General features: G+C 40.5%; 1 protein-coding gene and 1 long non-coding RNA gene across 16 annotated transcripts in view; one reads left to right on the plus strand and one right to left on the minus strand.

Annotated features, from left to right (window-relative positions):
• Positions 1–23,336, plus strand: part of ILDR2 (immunoglobulin like domain containing receptor 2) — a 61,989-nt gene that overhangs the window by 14,462 nt on the left and 24,191 nt on the right. For 8 of the 15 annotated variants that reach the window (XM_054526101.1, XM_002809840.5, XM_054526158.1 and 5 more), the window contains exons 2-4: positions 2,881–3,213; positions 4,130–4,249; positions 21,108–21,164. In XM_054526101.1, coding sequence (XP_054382076.1) covers positions 2,881–3,213; positions 4,130–4,249; positions 21,108–21,164 — 510 coding nt within the window. The remainder of the gene's footprint in view (positions 1–2,880; positions 3,214–4,129; positions 4,250–21,107; positions 21,165–23,336) is intronic. The other 7 variants (XM_063726691.1, XM_054526133.1, XM_054526163.1 and 4 more) reach the window with 1 other exon arrangement.
• On the minus strand, positions 9,420–13,136 carry LOC134761944 (uncharacterized). The gene is made up of 2 exons (XR_010141204.1): positions 12,733–13,136; positions 9,420–10,181 (listed from the first exon to the last, which is right to left on the minus strand). It is a non-coding gene; the product is annotated as an uncharacterized LOC134761944 (long non-coding RNA).

A 23,336-nucleotide genomic window follows, 5' to 3' on the forward strand; every position in this document is an offset into this window, starting at 1 on the left:
CCACTGCTAAGTGAAGTCATTTCACCTCGCTTGTCCCATTTTTATTACCTGAAAAATTGGGGTGTAACTAAGGATTTGAAGAATAATTACAAGGTTAAAAAATTAATGCACTAGAATTTAAGGAGAAACTATAAAGAAATTTATTTTCCGAATCTAGCTGTGTAAGTGAGGGAGAATGGAATTATCCACATCAACATTTAGTGGTGGTGAAGGGAAGCATGAGAACTAGGGTTCTTCAGTGAGCTTCCAGATGGAATTGTTTGCCTTTTGATGGGGCGGATCTACATAATCTGGATGTAATCAAGCCTGGTGGTGGTGGATGGTTATCAAGATTCAGGATGGGAGGTGAGGGGAAAGGTTGGCAAGGTGAGGGAGAATTAGCATTTGAGACCTACTCTTTACCGGTCACAGTGCTCTTCTACTGAGTCTACTCTCTGAAGGTGCCCAATGAAAGAACATTTGTTAACAACTCTGAGAGTAAGCATTATGATGCTCATTCTATAGGTGAGGAAAATGAGTCTCAGATTGCTTAAGAAACCATCACTAGTGTATGGTCAGATGAGATTCAAAGCTATTCCTATTTGATGCCAACACTATTTTACTACACTTCTGACTCATTTAACTAGTTTCCTCTGCAAAGTCCTAGAAATTCCCATATTAATAGCCATTCACTTGCTCATACATTTCTTCATTTATTCTGTAGGTAGCTATTGAGCACAGGGTAGGTCCAAAATGCTTTGAGATTTGATAAATCTCAAGTACTCTGTTGTATTCGCTTCCAGATGTTACAGAATGCAGAAACCCTTTTCCCCAACAGGAATTAGGACCTACTTTTTCATTGTTCCTTTCATTGAATAGAGACATTGGTCTGGATGTCAGAAGATATGAGTACAAATATGTATCTTGCCCTTGTCAAGGGTCCTTCAGTAAAGAGGCATATTCGTAAATAAGTTTATGCTTTAGCTGTGGGAGTGAATTGGCTTTGCAGGATGTCATTGTGAACACTGGCACTAATAAAGGACAGGACTCCATGGAAAGTAGTCCTTTTTTGCATGTCTCTGCCCCAAGCTACTTGAAGCTGACTTAGCAGTCTCCTGGATTCAATTTGGAACTTCTTTATCATATCTTCATATTCATTTATTCTGCCTCTCATCGTAACTCTATTTCCGCTTCTAACCTCACATCAAGCTAGAAACTCTTGACTCTCCCATTCAACTGAGAAAGTTATGTTCCCTTTGCTTGGAATTTCTAGATCTTATCATTGAGTTCATGTGGGACCTTTGCTTCTCAAACACTCCCCTGGTCTCTCATTCACTGAAATTTCTCATTCTTTCTTGGTCACCAAGCCTCAGGTTGGATCTTTTTACCACTTAAACTTCTCATCTGCTTTTTAGCCCCCCCTTTTTTTCCTTCTTTTGATTACCCTTCAAAGCTTTTGAACTTAGTCTACTGCATTTGATCTGAAATCCTCCATTTCTGTCAAAGACTTATTTTCCTCTTCATCTCTGTCCCCTTTGCTGGGTCACCACTGGAAGGGAAGTCACTTCCTCCTGAAGTGATACTTCCTAGCTTCATTGTCATTATTTATCAAATATTTGTTGAGTACCTATGGGCTTCACAAGCCAGGCAGCAAGGTAAGATACCTTCCACACCTGACAAGTCTGACAGGCCTGACAGGCATGAAAAGAAATATTCGGAAGACTGTGAGAGTAAATGTCTAGAAGAAAATGCTGGGTGTACTGATAGCACAAAGGAGGAAGTGATAAACTTATTGGTCAGAGAAGGCTTTACAAGAAGCCCTTGAACTGGGTTTTAAAAGATGCAAAAAAGTTGCCCAAGCAAAGAAGTGAGGAAAAAGCATCCCAGAAACAGGAGACATCATGTGCAAAGACCTGGAGGCATGAAACAGGATATCCCACTGGGGAAGCTATTAGTTGTTTGATATTCTTGGAGCTTGGTGCTCAAAGAGAGGTGTTTCAAGAGGTGAGAGGTGAGGCTGAGGAGGTAAGAGGAACTAGATGACGGAGTACCTTGCCAAGGACTTTGGTTTTTATCCTGAGGGCTATGGAGGATGAGTGAGGGGGTCTTAAGAAAGAGAGCCATAACAATCAGTTTAGAAAGATCATCTGAACTGTAGCAAGAAGAGTGTACTGGATGTTGACAGATTAAAGGCAGGGAGACCAAACAAAAATTATTGTAATATTACAAGGAGGAAATGAAGAGAGTCTAAGGAAAGGCAATAGTAATGGGATTAAAGAGGAGGGAAGAAATATTAAAGATGTTAAGATATTAAGTTGATGTGACTTAATGCCTGACTGGTTATAGGGAGTGAGGTTGTATTGGTCCGCTCTCACACTGCTATAAAGAACTGTCTGAAACTGGGTAATTTGTGAAGAAAGGAGGTTTAATTGACTCACAGTTCCACAGTTTTAACAGGAGGCATGACTGAGAAGACTCAGGAAACTTACAATCATGGTGGAAGGCAAAGGGGAAACAAGCACCTTCTTCACATGGCAGCAGGAGAGAAAGAGAGTGAAGGGGGAAGTACCACACACTTTTAGACCATCAGATCCCGTGAGAACTCACTCCCTACCATGAGAACAGCACAGGGGAAACCCGCCCCCATAATCCAGTCACCTCCCACCAGGCCACTCTTCCAATTTGACGTGAGATTTGGGCAGGGACACAAATCCAAACTATATTAGAGGGCTTATTTCTGCACAAGGCAACCAGATGGATATTAATGCCATTAATTGTAATTGTGAAAATGAGGTTGAGGGGACACAAGTTAGGGAAGTGAAATGGAAAGGTGTGACCATGTGATGGAAGGTGAGATCCAGGTTATGGACACTGTTTGGACATGTTTATTCTGTTTTGCAGCCATGGTCGAAGGCCTTCAGGTCACAGTGCCCGACAAGAAGAAGGTGGCCATGCTCTTCCAGCCCACTGTGCTTCGCTGCCACTTCTCAACATCCTCCCATCAGCCTGCAGTCGTGCAGTGGAAGTTCAAATCCTACTGCCAGGATCGCATGGGAGAATCCTTGGGCATGTCCTCTACCCGGGTCCAATCTCTCAGCAAGAGAAACCTGGAATGGGACCCCTACTTGGATTGTTTGGACAGCAGGAGGACTGTTCGAGTAGTAGCTTCAAAACAGGGCTCGACTGTCACCCTGGGAGATTTCTACAGGGGCAGAGAGATCACGATTGTTCATGGTAATAACGCCCCTATTTTGAATCTAGGAAATGGGAGGGAGGTTAGTTTCGTTCTTCCCTTCCCTTATGTCAGTATGGTGATATCCTAGCCTCTCACCCTTTCAGACCCTCAAGACTTTTATTTTATTGGAAATGGGAGCATCAAGAGACCTATCATTGCTTTAACGGGATGGTGAGGGGGAAAAGAGTGGATCCTGTAAAATCTCTTGAAGACACACAGATGAACTTTGGAAAGAGTCTTTCCAGAGCCCAGCATCAAGCCTCAGGAGCTTGTTTTTAGAGCTGAATTGACACGGGTTTTAGGGGAAAAACTTCTTCAGCCAAACATCCTATACCTTGACATCAGCCTTTAGGGTCCTTTCCCAAATGTGGAAAGCAGACTTTTTTGCTGGGAGAAGGGATGTATGCATACAAATAACAGAGCCAGGTAGATGCTTGGCCCAAGCCCCAGGTGGCTTTGCATCAATTCCACCCTTTCTCTTGCTCTCTAAAGCTCTGGACCTCAAAGGGTCCCAAGAGTCCGATATGATCTATTTGATTATTTGAATTTTGAAGAAATCCTGTGATTTTAGCTTATTTCCATGAGTTCAGAATAATTCTGGCATTTTCCTGGCTCTTAGGGGTCTCCGCAGGCCTGGTTCAAAGCCATCTCCTACTCCTGAAACTGGACTAGAACTAGACCGGTTTCTGACAGGCTCTAATTGTCCTTCCTTAGAGATGCTAGTTTTTGTTATGGTTCTGTTGGTCTTGTTTGTTTGTTTTAAGCAAAGCACACATCTTTCAACCACCATCCAGATAAAGAAAGAAAATACTGCAGATACCCCAGAAGGTTTCTCCCTTCCCAACCCCCATTGTTTAGTGTTTTTCTTTCAGAGGACGGAGTTTTAGGACTGAGTCCTTCTTTTTGTGATAACAGATGCAGATCTTCAAATTGGAAAGCTTATGTGGGGAGACAGCGGACTCTATTACTGTATTATCACCACCCCAGATGACCTGGAGGGGAAAAATGAGGACTCAGTGGAATTGCTGGTGTTGGGTAAGTGAAAACAACAGGTAACATTTTCATCTTAGACTGCTTTCACTTGCACTGTATCCTATCCCTCTTCTCACTTCTCCCCCTGTGTGCATTAGCAGGTTGCATACACAGTCTTATCTTTCATGCACACTCCCTTTTAGAATATGCTCTTTATGAGCAGTAGCTGTACTTATTATGTCTTACTTCTTGAAAGCTATGACCCCCCCCCCGCCCCACCTTTTATCATTGTCCTGAATATTTCTTCTGCTTTCTTCGTTTTTTTTCCCTCCTTTCTACTTTCACCTTTAACCTTGATTTCTCTCTTTGTCTTGTTATATGCTAATTTTGAAGAAAATGCTAGAGGCCTTTGAAGCAAGGTAGAGATTACACAGAGATAAGAATTCACTGATGTGTCAGAACCTCCGGAGACATCAGGAATCTTTTCCCACTGGATTATCTCCACTTAAAACAATCATAAGAAAAGACAGCTGTAAACTAGAGAGTTTGGTAATAAAAGATGCCCAATAAAAAGAGCTGCTTGGGAGATGTACTAGTGTTTAGTTGGAAGCCAGATATCTTGAAACCTGAAAGTGTCCAAGTTATTCTCAAAGCAAATACATCTAATCCTTATTAATATTAATCTCCTCATAAATGAAAACTCATTACTTTTGGCTACTTTCCTTTTTTGTGGATTGCAGGAATGTCAGTGAGAGCTGACCTCTGTATGAAACTGAAAATTTAGCACATATTTTGTGCTCTATTAATGTTGTTTGAACAAGAAAATTAGAACATACAGAAATAAGAAAAGAAACTGCATAATTGTAGGGAAAAAGGTAGTTCAGGATATACACTTAAAGCCATTTTCAAAAGAAATTACATTTTTATAGTTTCTAAGAAACCAGGTGATAGCAATTTGGAGTAATTTGTAAGGGTGCCTCCTATTAAAAGTAAATGAGGTTGAAGGTAGATTTGTACCCTATATAAAAATTGTAGAGAAACTCAATCCCTAGGGAGAAAGTGGCAGTTGTTATTTAGGATTTTTAGTTTTAGTCTTTATCATGATTGTGTGACTTTGGCAAAATAACTATTCTGATGCCTTAGCATTATACTTTTTATTGTTTTATTTTTAAAAATTATTTTATTTGATTTTATTTTTGAGACAGAGTCTCACTCTGTCTCCCAGGATGGATTGCAGTGGCTCAATCTCAGCTCATTGCAACCTCTGCCTCTCAGGTTCAAGTGACTCTCGTGCCTCCAAGTAGCTGGGACTACAGGCACGTACCACCACGCCCTGATAAGTTTTTGTATTTTTTCGTAGAGACAGGGTTTTGCTATGTTGGCCAGGCTGGTCTCCAACTCCTGTCCTCAAGTGATCTGCCCACCCTGGCCTCCCAAAAGTGCTGGCCTCCCAAAATTGCTCCCAAAAGTGAGCCACCTCGCCCACCCAGCCTCATTATATTTTGTAAATTGGATTAAGGTAATAATGGTCTGTCTTATTAGAAGGTTGACTTAATTCAAACAAAGTCTTTGGGTCCAATATATAAAGTGTAACTTGTGACTTGTAAAAGAATGGAAATATGACTGATATTCAGCAGGAAATGAAAAAGTAAAAAGTTTATATTGACATTGTAAAGAACATAGGGAGATCAGATCTGGGATCTGCTGTGACTCTGTAAATCAAAAAGGAATAAAAAGACACATTTTTGCTTAATCACAACCCTAATAGCCAAGTTTGAAGGAACAAGTGGCTCATTGAGCCCACAATTAGCTAATTGTGAACATAGTTATTTGGCCAGGGCAGCCATTTGCAGAGAAGTAATTGCCTGTGCAGGAAAAGGAGGCCAGGTAAAAACCACTTTAAATAATTTGGTCCCAGTTGTTCTGCAAACATGGGGAAATGAATAGAGTGATAGCTTTGTCATCTGAGGATGTGTTGAAGTGTATGAAGGGCATTCCTCTGGATCAAAACATGCAAAGCAACTTGGGCAAAAATGCTATTCTCAAGGAAAAAAAGGGCCAGCAGCAGAGAGGTGAGTAAAACAGAAGTTCAGATGACAGTGGTCGCCAATTATGGGAGGAAAGATGAAGAAAAAAAATCAGTATTACTCTAAAGGAATCATAAAGGAAAACTTACCAAGGCTGCAAATCCAAACTCGTTGCAGTAGAAGCAGCCTGTCTATGAAACAGAGACATGCTAGGGCTCTTGGTAGGGAAGAAACACATCATTCTGTTTTGTTCAACATTAGAGATGTTCAAAGCATGATAAATTTGTCATGGAAACTTTTTAGGGCAACACTAGCTGTGTTACTTATTTAAAGGGGTTAGAAATCTACAAAAATTTTTCTGAGTTCATAAAGCACTGTATTTACTTTCCAAATACAAAATTCTGAGTCTTTTTTGTCTTCACATCCCTTTATACAATATTTCAAAATGCTGTCACAGTTGTAAAATTTCTTATTTTGGGATTATTTCATCCTGCTGGCCTATTTGTTAAGTATTCTTTTTATGTGAGACCAGGAGAGCAAGCTGATTTCTGAGTTCATTTCTAAGCAGATGAAGACCTCTGTGGGAAGATAACTGGGACCCACAGTTTGCTAATTATAATGTTCATGAACCACTGGCTCAGTCATTGAATTTTATATGAGGAATGCTTGGAGGATTTGGTCTAGCAAAAGTGGACTTGGAACAGTGAGCATGAGAAGTGTCTCCAAATATTTGAAGTGAAATTATATAGAAGAGAGAATGGAAACATACTCTGGCTAGATAAAATGGAATCAGGAGTGGAAGTAACAAAGGGAGGGAGTCTATCTCACTGTAAAAGAAGAGCTGGAGACATCTAACATTAACAACTGGAGACATCTAAAGATGGAATAAGTATTCTCAGAAATGAGTTCTATGTCCCTGGAGGTACTTACGCACAGGAAAAGATATTCAGTTAAGTTACTTTTGAGCTTTATTTCTATTCTAAAGTTCTTGGTTTAAAAAGTAGATGAACATGATTGATGTGACTCCCTTGATGAATAAGAGAATGATCTCCCAGGAAATCAATCCTCATGACAGAGAAAAATGGAGTAACAGATTGTTTACAAGAACATGCAGGGTGATTGATGTTCATTCACAAGGAACCCAGAAGAATAAACTGTGGTCTTTTGCAGTAGGTCAGGGCTAAGAGGACTAATCCCTCAAGAGTGAAGAAAAAAACTATTGATGGTAGCTTGAAACAGTCAACTGCTGTAGCTTTTCTTGGAGATGATCACAAAATGGGGAGCAGAAAACAGGTTGAAATTACAGAAGATTAATTAGTAAGAAAAGATGGGTTAAAGATATAAATTAGAGGCAAAGTTAAGAAGAATTTGGTTTCTTCATTATACTCAGAAAGGTAACGATGGAAAAGTTGATGGAGCAAGATTGTGAAGTATCTTATATGCAAGACTAAGAAGTTTGGACTAGATTCTGAAGACTTAGGGGAACCAGTGAAGAAATCTTAACAGAGGAATCGGGTTAGATCTTAGGGTCAGAACAATTATTAGCAAGCAGGGTAGGTGAAGTTCTTGTTGACGCAGTTTGGTCAGTTGTCCCCTGCTTAGCCTTTTGAAACCAGGGGCTCTTCATAGTTACTTTATCAAGACACAGAGAAGAATTAATTCTCCAAAGTAAATTAAGACACTGTTACATAAAAGAAGAATAGATGTGAGATGCCAAAAAAACAATATGTGTCTACCAGAGGATGCCATTACTACATCTAGCATTAATACTAATGTACACTGAAAATAAGTTGTAGTTTATAAAATTGTTCTGTAATAATCTTGTAAGGTAGGAGGGCAGGTATTATTTTCCAAATGAAAAAATTGGTGTCTGTGTTTTATGACTAATATCCTAGTTAAAAAAGTGTCATCGATCAAACTCAAGTGTTTTGATTCCTAGCTTTATCTCTTTCCGCAATACCACATGACCTGTCTGTATGAAGAAGCTATAGAATAAGCTATGTTAAAAAAAAAAACGTAGTTACTGCTTGAGGCCGTGGATAATGTTTGTTACTTGCTCCAGGTTTGCTTCAGTATTTCACTTTATTTCTTAGTCAAACTGCCCACAACCATTGACCGAAGCTCTGACTTCAAAGGCATAGTTGTTATTGTCTAGATTGCATTCCTTCCCACTGAGCATGACTCACCCCTCCTTCTACCCTATACATCTGAACCATCCACAAATCGCTATGGATGGTTCTTTCAATGGTTTCAGAAATATCCAAAGATATGTGATTCACAGAAATGGGAGGACAACCACTGATTCAGCATTAAACACAAAAACTATACTGAACACCCTTTAATGTCTTTTTGATGATTCAGAAGGTAAAGTCATTGTGAAGATGGAAATGCATATAGTGTTTTGGTGCTTTAAGATGACAGTGACAGGTACCTTAGAAATATTTAGACAGTCATTTGGGATCATAGGGCCATACCAGCAGTCATAGAAGATGGGAGTGTCTAGAAATCTGCCATCCAAGATTAGAAATTTGTCTAGGATCCATGGTAAGGACAGGCTGTTTATAATCTGGAACCATGCCACTGTTTGGACAGGAATAAAGTTCCCTGGGGCATCTCCAGCTGGCAGGCAAAGGACTTCACCATTTCAGGAAGGCTCAAACAGGGAAGTTATTTTAAAATCTAAAAGCAGCTCGCCTTGTTCTTATGTCTTTCGATGTACAATCTGAGGGCTTGACCCCTTCTTTCTGATGTCCTATGTGGTAGCTTATTTTTTAAAGGCCTTTAATTAGAAAAAGGGGAAAAAGGCCTGGAAGGAAATGTGACTGGATGAACACCCCTGCCTGTGGGCCAAGAATAGAATAAGAGGATACGATTGAAGGGGTGTTTAGATTCACCCGAAGGAAGACATTCCTAATGGTAAATAACAATTTTTGGAAACTATGGATGGTTGAGGGAAATTATAAGAAACTCCTTCTCTGATGAACTTTTAATATGGAACAGGTTCTCTTGTCGGGGATATTGCGATAAACAAGATGTTTTTTTGGAATACTTTCTATGATTCTGACTTTATTTAAAAGATCCATAGATGGCAGAATTAATTCCCTATTGAGGGTGATACCTCAAATACTGCTGTTTTGTGTTGTTTTAATATTGTTTCTGTTTTAGAAAAAAAGATACATGCTTATTGTAAAAATTTCAAACAAAACAGAAAAGTACAAAAGAAAGTATCTCCTAAAGATCTCACTATCCAAAGGTAACTGTTGTATTTTTCAGAACTCTTTTATTGTAAGGGATAGAGGCTCAAACTGGCTTAGGGGAACTCTGGTAACAGATAATTTGATTTACGTAACAGATAAATCCGGGGGTATTCCTAGCTTCAAGCATGGCTAAGTCCTGGTTTTCAGATTATGTGTTAAAGAATCTCTGTCTCCTCATCTCCATCTCCTGACTCTGAACTCTCTGTGTTAGCATCATTTCCAGGCAGGATCTCTCTGCATGGGGCAGAGATGATGGCCCCCAGCAGATTCACCCTTCCATGGTCTTTAGCACCTTCCATCTCAAGAGGATAAAGTGCCTCTTTCCCCATAGTTTCAGTAAAAGTCCTGTTGTTGGGGGTGGCCTGTGTGTGAGAGGACTGTAGTATACCACCCAACCCCAACTGAACCTATGAACTGAAGGGAAAAGGGAAAAAGAGTAACTTCCTAAAGGAAACTCTGGCAATTTGTTTCCAAATGAAGAAAAGAATGTCAGGCAGGCAAATAACAAACATTAACGTTTTGGGGAATTGATCCATTTCTGCTTCTTTATGGTCCAAATGCAATGCTAATCCAGGAGGCCAGAAATAGGTATGCTCCCAGCAGGTCCTTGTGAGTAGGCGCTCATTTGGGATTGATTCTTCCCCACGAATGTAAGCCCACAGAATTGCCTTTGTTTTCCTGTCACGCTCCTATTTTTTCTTCTATCTCCTCCTGTGATTTAACCAGAAGTACAGTTATATTACATAGACAAGTGGTAAAGGAATGGGCAGGCGTGTGTGTGTGTGTGTGTATATTTTAGATCAAATTATTCACAATACTGTGCCTGAAATTGTTATTCTGCTTTAAAATAAAGTTCTCCATCCACTAGTATTAAAAAGCCATATAATACAAAATCAGTGAATTCTTGGGAGGGGATGTCTCAGAATTTGCGATTGACTTTAGGGATGTTTAATGGGAGCATGTGTCTTAATGCTATGCAGAAATGCCCCCGCACCCACCCCTGTGTTACTGCTGCCTCAGTTTGAATCCTGTCCACCCCCCACCCCTGTGACTTTAGTTCAGTCTCTTCAGAAAGGCTACTTGTTGCCAATGCTTCCCCTCCCTCCTTCTTCTCTTTGCCAGCCCCAGCCTGGTGCTGCTAACCAAGGAGATTTGACGATTAAAAGGGCCTCAGCTCCCAGAGTTCCCATGGCAACAGCCTCCTTGGAGGTCTTTGTTGCCTGCTAAAACTTTGATCTCTGAGAGTGGCTGCTGCTGTTTCTTTCTAAGATTTACAAACAGAGGAAGAGGGAAAAAGAATGAGGGAGAAGGAAGAAAAAGTTTACTCCTGGCAGAAGGGAGAAAAGAAATTAATTACAGAGCCACACTTTCACCATAAATTTGGAGGCTACTTCTTTGGAACATCTTTTGACTTGAGCTGTGCCTACATTTCATTTGTAAACTCAATTATGCATCAGGTATGCTTCAGATTATGCGTCAGTAGGGTTGATTCCCCAAAAAAAGCAGAATCATCCTTTCTATCATCAGCAGATACCTGTGCCTTCAGGTTTCCAGAACAGCTGAAATAACTCCATAGTTTCCCATGAGACAGAAAACAAATGAGGAGTGGCTTTTCAGGCCTCAGCCCCACTGCCTTTTCTCCCAGCACTCTCTCCTAGCTTTGGCCTGCTCTGCCCTGAGCTTACCTAGATGCCCCTGCTGGTCTTGTTTTTAAAAAGAACCAGAAAAAAAAAATGCATTGAAGGGATGGAGGAGAGGGAAGAGCCAGAAAAGTTAGCCAAGTGTCAGCTAGAATCTGATTCTGGTTAATGACTGCCAATAACATTCATTCTACTGAATGAAGAGTGGAGTAGGGCTTGTGGTTCCTTCAAAGATGTGGGATCATGCCTTTCATTCTTTGCAAGAAGCTTCCTTTGGCCTTCAGACCTTTCTACTCCATAATCTCAACCTTGCTCTTTGATAGGCACCATGGAGTGGAGTCAGTTTTGCTTCAAGTATGATTTGTATTTAAATTATTATTTTAAAAAATGATTATTTTTTGCATATTATATCCCTAGCACAGTGAGGATACAAAATAAAGAAATGACAGTGTCTTGTCTCTATAAAAATTACTGTCTTCTGGTGAAGATAAAAGATATATTTCTGAAGCAGTTAGAGAACAATACAAGAAAATATTAAAGCTGTATTTGGATGTTAAATGTGTAGGCCATTGATTCTCAAGAAGGGGCAATTTTTGCCTTTCCAGGAGATATTTGGCAACGTTTGGAGATAGTTTTTGGTTGTCACAACTTGTGGGATGCTGTGGCATCTAGTGGGTAGAGACTAGGGAGGCTGCTAAGCATTCTACAATACGCAAGGCAGCTCTCCCATTCCCCAAAGGAATTATCTGGCTCCAGATAGAAATAGTGCTGAGGCTGTGACACTGATCTTGACCAAAGGTCTCTCTGGATATTGGATAAAGTCCACTGTGAACAGCAGAGGCTGCGGGGTCAGACAGCCCTGGACTCAGTGCAGCAATATGAACTTGGAACAAGTCAATGTCTATGAGCATGGGTTTCCTTAGCTGAATAAATGGGGAGGGGTAATAAAATTTACACGGAAGACCTATTGTGAAGATTAAATGCACAAAGAACTTAGTAAATGTTAGCTCCCTTCTCCCACCCCTTACCACTCCCCACATCACATCGCCAGCATTTCATCCCTAATCTGAGGGAACCCTCTTTAGGGAATTCTACATTTGGGGATTCCTGCTAAAGAGCTGATTTTCCTTTAGCCCATTCCACGGACAGAGGCTTTAATGGCCATCTGTGAATTGGCAATCCTATTGCTAATAGATTCACATTTTCTCAATGGCATCTGTACTGTGTTTTGGCAGTGGTGACCCTAATCAGCCCAGTGGAAATCTTCTGCTAGTGGGTTTGAAAGCATTCTGTCCCAGCATGCTATCTTTTGGTTGCTGTTGGAAGCCCCTATTTCTCAGTGGATGACCCTTAGTTAATTGCAGGGTGTTTACTGCCTAACCTAAATACAAGGATTAGGTCACACAGGCCAGGCCATTTGATGAAGTCTGGAGGGGTCTGAAGAACACTGGACTTGGATTAGGATCTGGGTGGGCTTGGGAAGACTTTAGATCGGGTGACTTTACAACTTATCATCCAAACTAGGATACTCTTGAGAGTGAAAAGGGGGGACTTTTAATAATTTCTGGCAAGACAGGCATAAACCGGAACTGTCGAGGCCAACTGGTATGATGGTCACCCACCTTTAGCTGCTGACCACCTTGAAGGGTCTCCCATAGATTGAAGAGAACAGAAGATCCAGAGGGTTGGAGGGGAAATTAGTGTCGGCTCACCTCCACCTGCTGAACCCGGCTGCTAGCTGGCATTTCGTTCCTGGGGACCTATGTATGTGCACATACATCTCCATTCATCTAGGTACCTGAATCGAGCAAAGGGGCCCAGCAAAGAGATGGGAGTTTGACGTAATAGTTGTTTTCTGAAAAATTTGCCCTAAGATTTTTGAACCATAAATGACGTCGTTCGCGGCCGTTCACTGCCCGGTGTTGAGAGAACAAATGCGGTCTTGCAGGCGCTATTTCCTCTTCCCTAAGCCCCCAGCCACCCCGGTCGCGCCCGCCGCCCCCTCCTCGCAGCCTTTATTCCGCCTCACTATTTTTGCTTCACTTGTTGCTCATCACTGTGGGAGGAAACTCGGCCTTCAATTAGCGCGCATTCCTGGCGGCCCGCGGTTGCCGTGGTTACCCCGGGCAGGAGCCGGAGCAGCTGGGTCAGACGCGCGCTGCATTGTAGTCGGGTGGACCAGCGCCGGCCCGAGCGGGGGAGGAAACGGGGGCAAGGGGCAGGCGCGAGAGTGGGTGGCACCGAGAAATCGGCTCAGCCCCTGGAAAGAAAGAATGGCAGCTCTTGAAAGCCGGGCAGGAGACAGTTGTCCCATTTTTCTCCAAAGCCAGCTGCCGCTATTCAGGCGTGCAGGTTTGCATTCACACGGGGGCTGTGCCTCCGACTTTGCTGAATTGGCTTCCCATGAGAGGGTCTGGGAAAGGCCCCATGGCCAACCCCTTCATACCAAGGGGGCTGGCCACGGGGGAAAGGGCAGGAACTCTGACAGTTTGAGACCTACCAAGTGTGTGCCCCTCTGTGTCTGCCTGAGACCGCCAGGGCCTTTTTTGGTTAAAGAAAGTGGCCATTCTTGCTATCTTTGTATCTGTGGTAGTCTGATGGATGGAGCACGGTGACTTCAAGACACCACACTGGGCTCCAAGAAACTCACTTTCCCCGTTCCATGACATCTCACGCTCCTCCACGGCATTTTAAAGTCAATCTAGCAGTCTTCTGCATTTCACCTCAGGCCAAGTCGACCATGTTATATTTCTAATAATATTTTGTATTTATTCGCTCTCTGGGGGTGGAGGTTGAATCACTATAGCACTTTGTGAAGTCAGATTACTTTGCAATCATTTTTGTTGTTTATTAGTTTGTAGCAGCATGGTGAATGCCTTTTAATTAGCCCATACTGTGTTATGATGTATTCAGTGATCATTTTTTCTGGTTGCAACTTTAAAAGGTGCTGAAAATTTCAGTTATCTTCAACATTTCCTACATCCAAAAATTGTATTTTAATTACATAAGTAGAGCAGTAATGCCAAAAACATGAACAAATTTCAGGGTCATTCACTACAAATATTAGGAGACTAGAAAGCAGTTGGTGCACATTTCTAGATGAAGGATAAGCAAAGTTTTGGGGTGGTGAGATATTGGGAAAAATACTGGAATTGGGGTGAGTACACCTGGTTGTATTCCTGGCTTGATCATTAGTGAATTGTGTGACTTGGGGTAAGATTCTTAACCTCTCAGAGCCTCAGATCCCTGAAACATAGGGTAGAATATGGACTAGATGACCTCTAAGATCCTTTCTAGTTATAAAATCTGATTCTAGGATTCTGTGGGAATAGAAGTCAGCTCCTTAGGCCAAGCTTATAACTACTGCCAAAAACAAAAACAAAAAACAAAAAACCAACCTCAAAGCATTTATTAACAGTTAATTGTAGATGGTCCAATACTAGTTATTTTATGGATAGAATTCAGTTTCAGAATTATTCTCCTTTAAGACTATAATTTAAAGTGAACTAAAACGTAAAGGACACAGAAAGAAAAAGTAAACATATGAAATGCTTAAGAACATAGTTTATAAATATACATAAAAGAAAGGGGGGCTATATCCACATTTGTGATAGTCATAAACTATATTTATTAAATGCATGGTTACCATGGGAATATAGAATAAAAACTGGGATGTGTGTGCCCTTGGGAAATTTCCAATCTATTTGGGATTCCAAATAGCCATAGAAACAACTTAACACTTAAAAGCATAGCCATAGAAACATCTTTACACTTAAAAGGGCCAGAGAAAGGCATCTGTTCTCCTCAAAGACATAGGAGTGAAACATTTTGGAGGGTTAGGAGCTGACAGAACAGGGGGTGGATACAGTACATCCCTGAAAATGGATCTAGGGCATCTGAGGAAAGCTTGAAAGTGGGATGAAGCTGAGATGTGCATTAAACATAAGGGAGAAGAGGGGAACCACACGGAGCTGGGGAAGAAAGGCATTCCTCACTGTCCTGAACAGAAAGTTCAGCTGTATAGTGTGTTGGCAAACCCTAGAAGGACTCCAACTTAATAAGTTTAAAGAAATGGAGATAACTCTGCTGTCAGCAGTGGTGTCATAAAGATAAAGGAAATGTTATACTTCCTTTTCCTAAGTTCCAATGCATTAAACAATGTGTTATCAAGTAATTAAGTAATCAGGTTCTGAAAACAGGTTTGTCCTAAATCCTGAACTTCTGTACCTTCCATTGTAACTTTGAAGGCTTGGAAATGATTAGAGCTTGGATTTAAGTCTTAAGAGTAGAGACCAAAACAGTCTTTTTGGCTGAAATTTTTATGTGTATTATATCTCTGTAATGACTTCCTCAAAAATACCCTAGGATAACTTCAAAAGTGGCAGTGGCAGAAAACAACTGAAATGGGGAATTTTATAGGTAAGATAGGTAGGTTATTTTATTCACAATGCATATTTCTACCCTGATCATTTAATCCGAAGCATGTGAATGTGTTTAGCTCTAGAGTTTGTGACAGTATGATATGAAACTGGCACTTGTGTGTGCATGTACAAAGTATTAGTATGCCTGATTCGTTTGGTCTATTCAAGTTTTTGGTGTGGGGTAGGGTGGTGCTTTTGTCTCCTTAGATAGCAAGATGGCATTTGGGGATATTCCAATGACTGGAGAATGCTCCTGGCATTCTTCCCTGAGTTCAGAAGTGTTAAACATTCTGCAGTATATAGAATAATGCTGCATGAATAAATGAATAGTTCTTTCATATTTTCATTAAAAGCCTACTTCCACCTGAAGTTTATAAAGTCACTATAATGTGCAGCAAATCATAAGTCCAGCTAGAAACCCTGCATACTGAACAAGGGGATTTGCTATTGGAAACACTTCAAGTTCCTGATGGGTGGGTGAGGTGCCTCCTCATGCTGGGCTTCTGGAGATGCCAAGCGTAGGGCATAGTCCCTGCTCTGGAGGGGTTTCCATCTTGCTAGTGGAGGCACTCATAAAAGTAAAGGCACATTTCAGCCATGAGATAACTGCTTTAATGAAGGCATGTGCAGTGGTCCTAGGGAGCATGGAGGAGGAAGCACCTTCTTAGTGCAGCATTCTTACAGGGCTGTGTCAGAACATATCTCAGTCTTGTGGACTCTGTGGTAAGGAATTGAACAAAGCAGTTCAAATGCTTATCTAAGCAAAGAAAGTAAATCAAGTTTGCTTTGAGGGGGCTAACCTAGCAAGAAAAAGGTGTAAAAAAAAACTTGGAGAAATGCCACTAGGACATAATTTGTTGTGAAATATGCAAAGATAATGTTCTAAGTAGAAGTGGGAAACCAGGCAAGGACTAGGTCTCTAGGGAAAGGCCCCATGACCAGGCAGAACCTGATGTCAAAAATGCAAAGTGGGCTGATGAAAACTAATTTGGCGGGAAGATTTAATAGGTCTTGCGGCACAGAAGCAGATAACTAAAGCCGAGTTCTGTGTGGGCTAGACTGTGAGCCTCTCAAGTGTCTCAAGGGAACACATCTTGTCCCCTGTGTCTCCACCTAGCTAAACATAAATTTCTTTGTTGAATGAATGAATGATGAATGAATAAATGAGAGACATTCCAACAGTGAGCTGGTTTGCAGGAATGTGTACAAAGAGTTCAGTTGAGGATAACTTCAAAAGTGGCAGTGACAGAAAACAACTGAAATGGGGAATTTTATAGGTAAGGTAGGTAAGTTATTTTATTCACAATGCATATTTCTACCCTGATCATTTCATCCGAAGCGTGTGAATGTATTTAGCTCTAGAGTTTGTGACAGTATGATATGAAACTGGCACTTGTGTGTGTGCATGTACAAAGTATTAGTATGCCTGATTCGTTTGGTCTATTCATGTGGAAATTTCTTAAAAGTAATGGATTCTGCAAGATTTGGGGAAAACTGTTTGAGTGCTTACATAAAAACTGTATTTTCCACTGATAGTTTGAGCTGTGGTTTGAAAAGAGTAAATGTGGCCTTCTATTTGCAGGGCTTGCTTTCCATCCTTTCCTCAGACATTAAAGTGACTTGTAATTGCCACTCTTAAACTGAATCCTGGAAGAATGACAGCGATTCACAAGTGTTGGTAAAGTGCTGCTGAAATCTGGAATGTATTTACTGCAATTGTTTAGACTCTGTAAGATCAGGCCTTCATTGGATATGATAGAAGAAAAGATAAAGCATTTCTAACTAGCAATAACATTTCTTAGGAATTGTTAGGGAAGAAGCTGGAAGTGGAATATTTTCAGAAATATTCAGCATAAATATTCAGCATAAATCCACTTTTTAAAATGCCTTTAGCTCCAATAAAATATAAGTAATGGTATAAAAGCTATAGAGCTTTGCACCATCTCTGCTGTTGACATGATATATTGGTATTGTCTGCTCTCCCAAAACTCCTACTATGTTTTGAATTCTGAAGATATTTAATTTCACCCACTTTACTGCACATATCACCTACACTACCCTGCGGCTAACACTACACAGGTGCATTATGGGAAGCTTCACCTTCTGAAGCATCAGCTATTGACTGTTGCTTCAGGGAGAATGAGAAGCTTGATGTATGTCTTCCTGTTGGAGTGACAAGCTTTGTGAATCTCCTGTCCATATGTCTGATACACCCTTTCCTTATTTTAATTTTTTCCATTACAAAAGTAAAAAAGTCTAAAGTAAAAAAATGCAAGTTCCTTCATTGTTCTTCCATGCTGCTCATTCTAGCTCCCTAGAAATAAGAAGGGCTAGCAATTTGGTGCGTAATACTATTGTTTCCAATTTTAATTTGAACATAGGTGACTAGATCTTGTATTTACTGTCATTCTGTGTGTGGAAGTAATGTTAGAACACCATCAAGGTAACCTAAACAGCCTGTAGGGAAATGCAGCTTTGTGTTTTACCATCCCATAAATTTATCTGTGTGTGTATACCCTTCAGAGGTTGCAAACTCATGATTTCTGGGCTCTATGCAGCCTGCAGACATATTGTGTATGGCTCACCCAGTGTTTTAAAAATAATGAATTGGTTGCCAACATTTGAAAATCAAGTTATTTCACATAAAATCTGGGGCCTGGAAAATATTGAAAAATAGGATGATCTGAAACCCTGAAGACACATTTCTGTGGGGCCACAAGTGGCTAGAGGTGACTAGTAGCAGCCTCCTGATGACATCTCTAGCTACTCCCTGTTATATCTGGCCAGCTGCACTCATTTGCATTACCTGCTGGTGCCCATAGACATTTGAGTTTTTAACTCCAATCACTGAGTATCAGATTTGGGAACTAAAAGTGATATAAATAGAGTGACCATATAATTAATTGTCCAAACTAGAATACTTTGAGAGTCAAAAGAGATGCTATTAAAAATTACACCTGAACCATAGGCATAATCCACAACTGTCCTAGACAAACCAAGATAGATGGTCTTTCTGTTTGTAGACTACTCCATTCAACCCCTTCATTTTACTAATGAAAAAACTGAGACCCTGAAAGGGAAAGTAATTTGCCTGTAGTAATCACCAAGTGAAGTAATGATGAAGTTGCCCTAAGTATTCTGACTCCCAGTTCACTGCTTTTTCCAATATAACATGCTCCATATAATATGTATAAGCACCACATCCTCCTTGGATGTATGGATTTTTATAGTTAATTAATTATTACAGTTTGCTATGGGAGCCCACAAATTGGTAGCTTATATCATCAATTACATTTCTATCATGAATTTAAGTAATGATTTGGACCATAGCATATCCAGAGATGTTTAAAACATTGGTAATCTTGAGAAGTGGAGAGTAAACACTAGCAAAGTTTCTGATTTTACAAGATACACCAAGATATATATTTACAAGTGCAAATTATGCAGATTGAAAAAAAACACAATAAAAATCCACCATCAAGTACATATCTGATAACTGGATTGCTAAAAAAAAGTATGTATTGACTTCTTGATCATTGATTATTGCCTGGTCTTCAAGAAATCTCCAGGAGCCCAAATTCCCAAATCTTTGACTAGGTGTTTATTACCTCGTTGAGTTTCCAAGATATTTTTATAGAGAACACTCAGAGGAGACCAATGCATGCTGTCTCTTAATCACTTTCTCAAGCTTTGGCCCCAAATCTTTACTAGTTTCCTACCCTAGGGAACTGCGTAAGCCTTAGGGGCATCTCTTAGTCTTTTATGAAGGCTTAGGTCAAAGACTAGCCTGAGAAGACACCTTTTTCCAATGTCCCACTTGACTCCTACTTGTCCTTCCAAGAGACCTTGCAAGCAGCAGAGCAATCTTACCATGTCAGCTGCATGAGATGGGGGACAGAAAGAAGGAAGCTGTATTTGCCAAGGCCAAAAGCAGAGTTGGCCTAAGTCACCCATCCCATACTTCCTTACCTTGGAATATACTCTGGTCCCCATTAGCTTTTTAAATATGGGACCATCACCCACATAGACTAGGACACATGTTACCACACTGGCCTTGTAGAGTTGAGGAGAGCCAAGAAAAAGTGAGCAAAGACCCCTCTACCCTGCTCACTAAATCTTGCCCCAGCTCCAGCATACTCCCCTAGTGTCCTGGAGGAGCCGCTTTTTCTTTGGTCTTTGTCAGAGCTTCTTTTCTGTGGGTGACTTGATAGAGGAAGGGACAAGTGACCAACCATGACCTTAGATTTAAAATATGAACCACACACGAGTAAACTTTTCTCTAATGCACCTCAACAAACTTTAACATGAAGAATTGTTTTCTAAATGAGCCATATCTATATGCATGAAACAGATCGCCAGAGCTGTGCTGTCCAATAGCAACATGTGTCTACTAAGTCCTTGAAATGACAATATTTTAGTGATAGTCACATAAACTAAAAATAGTACCACATTAATTTCCTTTGTTTCTTTTTACTTTTTTTGTACTTCCTAGAAAAGCTAAAATTATCCACATTGCTTGCATTATATTTCTGTTGGATGGTGCTGTTCTAGAGGTATATGTCGGGTACCTAAATGAAGTAGAATTTAGTTGCATGTTTAGGTGCTACAGTGACTTTCTACCATCATCACAAGTCTGAAAGGAGGGAAATTTGCTAGTTGTTTACAGTACTACTAGTTTATTAGCAAGGCTTCGGTGTGGTAGAGATATAATGTCAGGGGCAGAAGTTCATAACAGGACTTCACCTTGATATGAGAACATGATGAAAGCATTCATCATGTCTTTCTGTAAATCAGGCTAGTTTTAAAACAGACTAATCTGCTCCCTTACATCTTCCAGCCTCTCGTTTCCTGCACAGCTCTTTGCTTCCCAGAGCCCTTGAGGGGCACCTGTTCTGACTCCAGCTTTTAAGTTTCTTTGCCATATTATGCAGAAGGCACTTGGGTCCATATAATGCCAGCTGTGGGTGCCATATGGAAAAGGCATACCATCTACATATGTACAGTGTATTTCAGAAGCCAGAAGGAGTGTAGAGGAATGTGTAACTGATCTAGTTTTATCTTTCCCTTGCCTTTGAAAATTTTAATCATTGAAATATCTTTAGGCCACAAATAGAATCATGTAGTGAGATAATTCTGAGTTAAAACCAAATATGTACTTTTGTTTTTATATGGACATAGGACTGTGTATGGATGTATGAAAATGTAGATTGAACATTTGGATACAGACGGGCTTGACTTTCCAATGAAGTGTATGGAGACGGATGTATAAATGAATGGAGATAGTGTATGTCAGTCTGCTCAAGCAGAGATTTCCTCCTCCTATAAATAGTTGGAGAGAAAGTTCTGTTTCTGCTTCCGCTTAGTTTAGGTGCAGAGTTCACTTAGATGGCTGCCAAAGATTGACAGAGAAAGTCATTCTCTTGTCTCAGCCTAGCTTTGGTGATGTGCTTCTCATACCACAAAGAGCATGCACTAATGGCCCCACGTATGGATGGTACCAACTGGAGCCAGGCTTTAGGCTATGTTTTCCTTTGGAATAACCACTTTCCTTCTTCTTTTCCTTCCACTTCTTCTAGGCAGGACAGGGCTGCTTGCTGATCTCTTGCCCAGTTTTGCTGTGGAGATTATGCCAGGTATTCGGTCATTTAACTCTTTATTTGCTTGATTTGCTGTTATTCCATCTGTCTTGCTTCTGCATTAGTCGCTAATTGCTTCTTTACTTTATTGCCACATTTGTCTATATGTCTGTGATCTTTTCCAGGATTAACTAAACCCATTGGAAGGGCTTTTAAATTGCATTCCTTCTATTACTAGGCCTTAAAAGAATAATGATAATTAAAAATAGGCTGAGATGGCAACCCAGTCCTTCAGTGTCAGGCATGCAGGCTCTTTGGCAATCTCCATTTCAGTGTTTGAGCTGTACCCATATACCTAAAAGTATTTTTAATACAATCAGTATTTATCTGCCTTCCTTATTTCCTAAGTTATATGTTCACCGATTCATTATTGTACAACCATGTTACTCTGAATTGCCTTTTATAACATCCTCAAACTTTTTTTTCAAACCTTAGGAAAGCTATGTACCCCTCCTCCCTTGAAAAATAAAAATTTGCAGACCTACATTACTTTGTACACAATTTCAGGGACTTATTAGTCCCTTCGAGTCCCTACGGGTCCACGGACCATATGTGAAGGACATCTGGGACAAATATACATCTCTGTCTTTTTATGTACCTTCAGCTGAATCCACCAGCCTAGACAAGCCAACATCAGTTTGGTACAGCTTTATGATCCGCAGTTGAGGGAGGCACAGAGAGAAGCGAGAATGAACTGTGGGGAAGAACATATCTAAACTCAAACAGTAGGAAAAGGGATGATTTAGTCTTGTCTTGGAGGATTTCTGCCAAAGTTTTAAGAGCTGCCTAATAGCAACAGAGATACAAAATATCCCCGGGTATTGGTTTTTAGCTTAATTCAAATTTTTAAAAACATCCAGAGTCTTCACCATTGAGCTTCACTAATTATTCGTCTATGAATTCTAGTCCCTTTCCATTAGGGGGCCAACCCAAACACAGACATTCTTTTTACTGATGTTGCTCCCAAGGACACAAATGTATGCCTCTTTGTAATCCCCCTATCCAGAATTCCCTCAATTTGTAAGCATTTGTTCATCACAAAAACAATGTTACATTGCAGTGCTTGTTACATGTCCCAGTCTCAAGAAAGAGTTACTGTGTTTTTCATATCTGGCCCCATATGGCTAAATTTCCCTCCCTTTGATTCCAAGAATCCTTTCACAGATAATATTCTTTTGTTTCTCACATATAATTTTCCAGTCTTATCCTTGACTGCTTGACCCAAGTTGTAGCCACCACTTCATACAGCTCATCTAAACCTAAGAGCTCATATCTATCTCAGGCTGTGTTGCATTATTGTGTTGTTACTAAGGCTTAGGCCAAAGCCTTCTGCTATCGATTGTCCTCGGCATGAATGCTCTCCAGGCCACTCCAGCCAGGTACAAGGCCTTCCCATTCCCTCACTGAAGAGACGTTGACCTGTTTAATTTGAATGTATTTCAGAAAGATTAGTGAGGAGGGACATTCAGGAAACATGTTGTTTGTTTCTTCTCTGAGGAAATTATGATCTAAACAAAGTCATTTTGTTAACCATTATTATACAACCCATTATTTGATAAAAATATCATATTCTCAAGCTCCCAGGAATGTCCATTTAATTGAAGGAATATTTAATAATCAAAATCTAAGAAAAATAATGTGTGCTTGAGGTTCATTGTAAAGGGATTTGGGATAGATGGCTTTTAACCAAAATGAATTGCTTTAGTCTTTTTGGCTTTTAAAGGAAAGCATGGCTCTCCCCAGTCTGTCCAGGCCTCCAGGGGGAAGTTGGGTCCTGTAGCCAAGTCTCTAAAGTATGATGCTGAGACAAGTCACCTGAGGGCCACAGTAATTTTTATCTAAGCCATTCGCAATTTATTTCCTTTCTCTTAATCTTTTGGATGGGCAAATGAAACGGAATTCACATTCAGCTTCTGGCAGAGCTGTGAAAGAGGCGGAGTTAACAAACATACCCAGATATACATGTCAGCCTTGCCATTTATCCAAGCTCAGAGCCACTTGAGCCCTTGGCTAGGTTGGCTGCCTAGCATGGGCAGCTTGAGTGTGATCAAACCAAACTCATTCTCTGTTTACGGGGACAGTGTCTTCTCTATGGAGACCACGTCTCTAGTTTTCTCTAGCCATGGATTGTTGTCCCGGTATAAGCAAAAGGTTTGGATCTCAGAACTG

The sequence above is a fragment of the Pongo abelii genome, chromosome 1, assembly GCF_028885655.2.
Source record: "Pongo abelii isolate AG06213 chromosome 1, NHGRI_mPonAbe1-v2.0_pri, whole genome shotgun sequence".
Lineage (NCBI taxonomy): Eukaryota > Metazoa > Chordata > Mammalia > Primates > Hominidae > Pongo > Pongo abelii.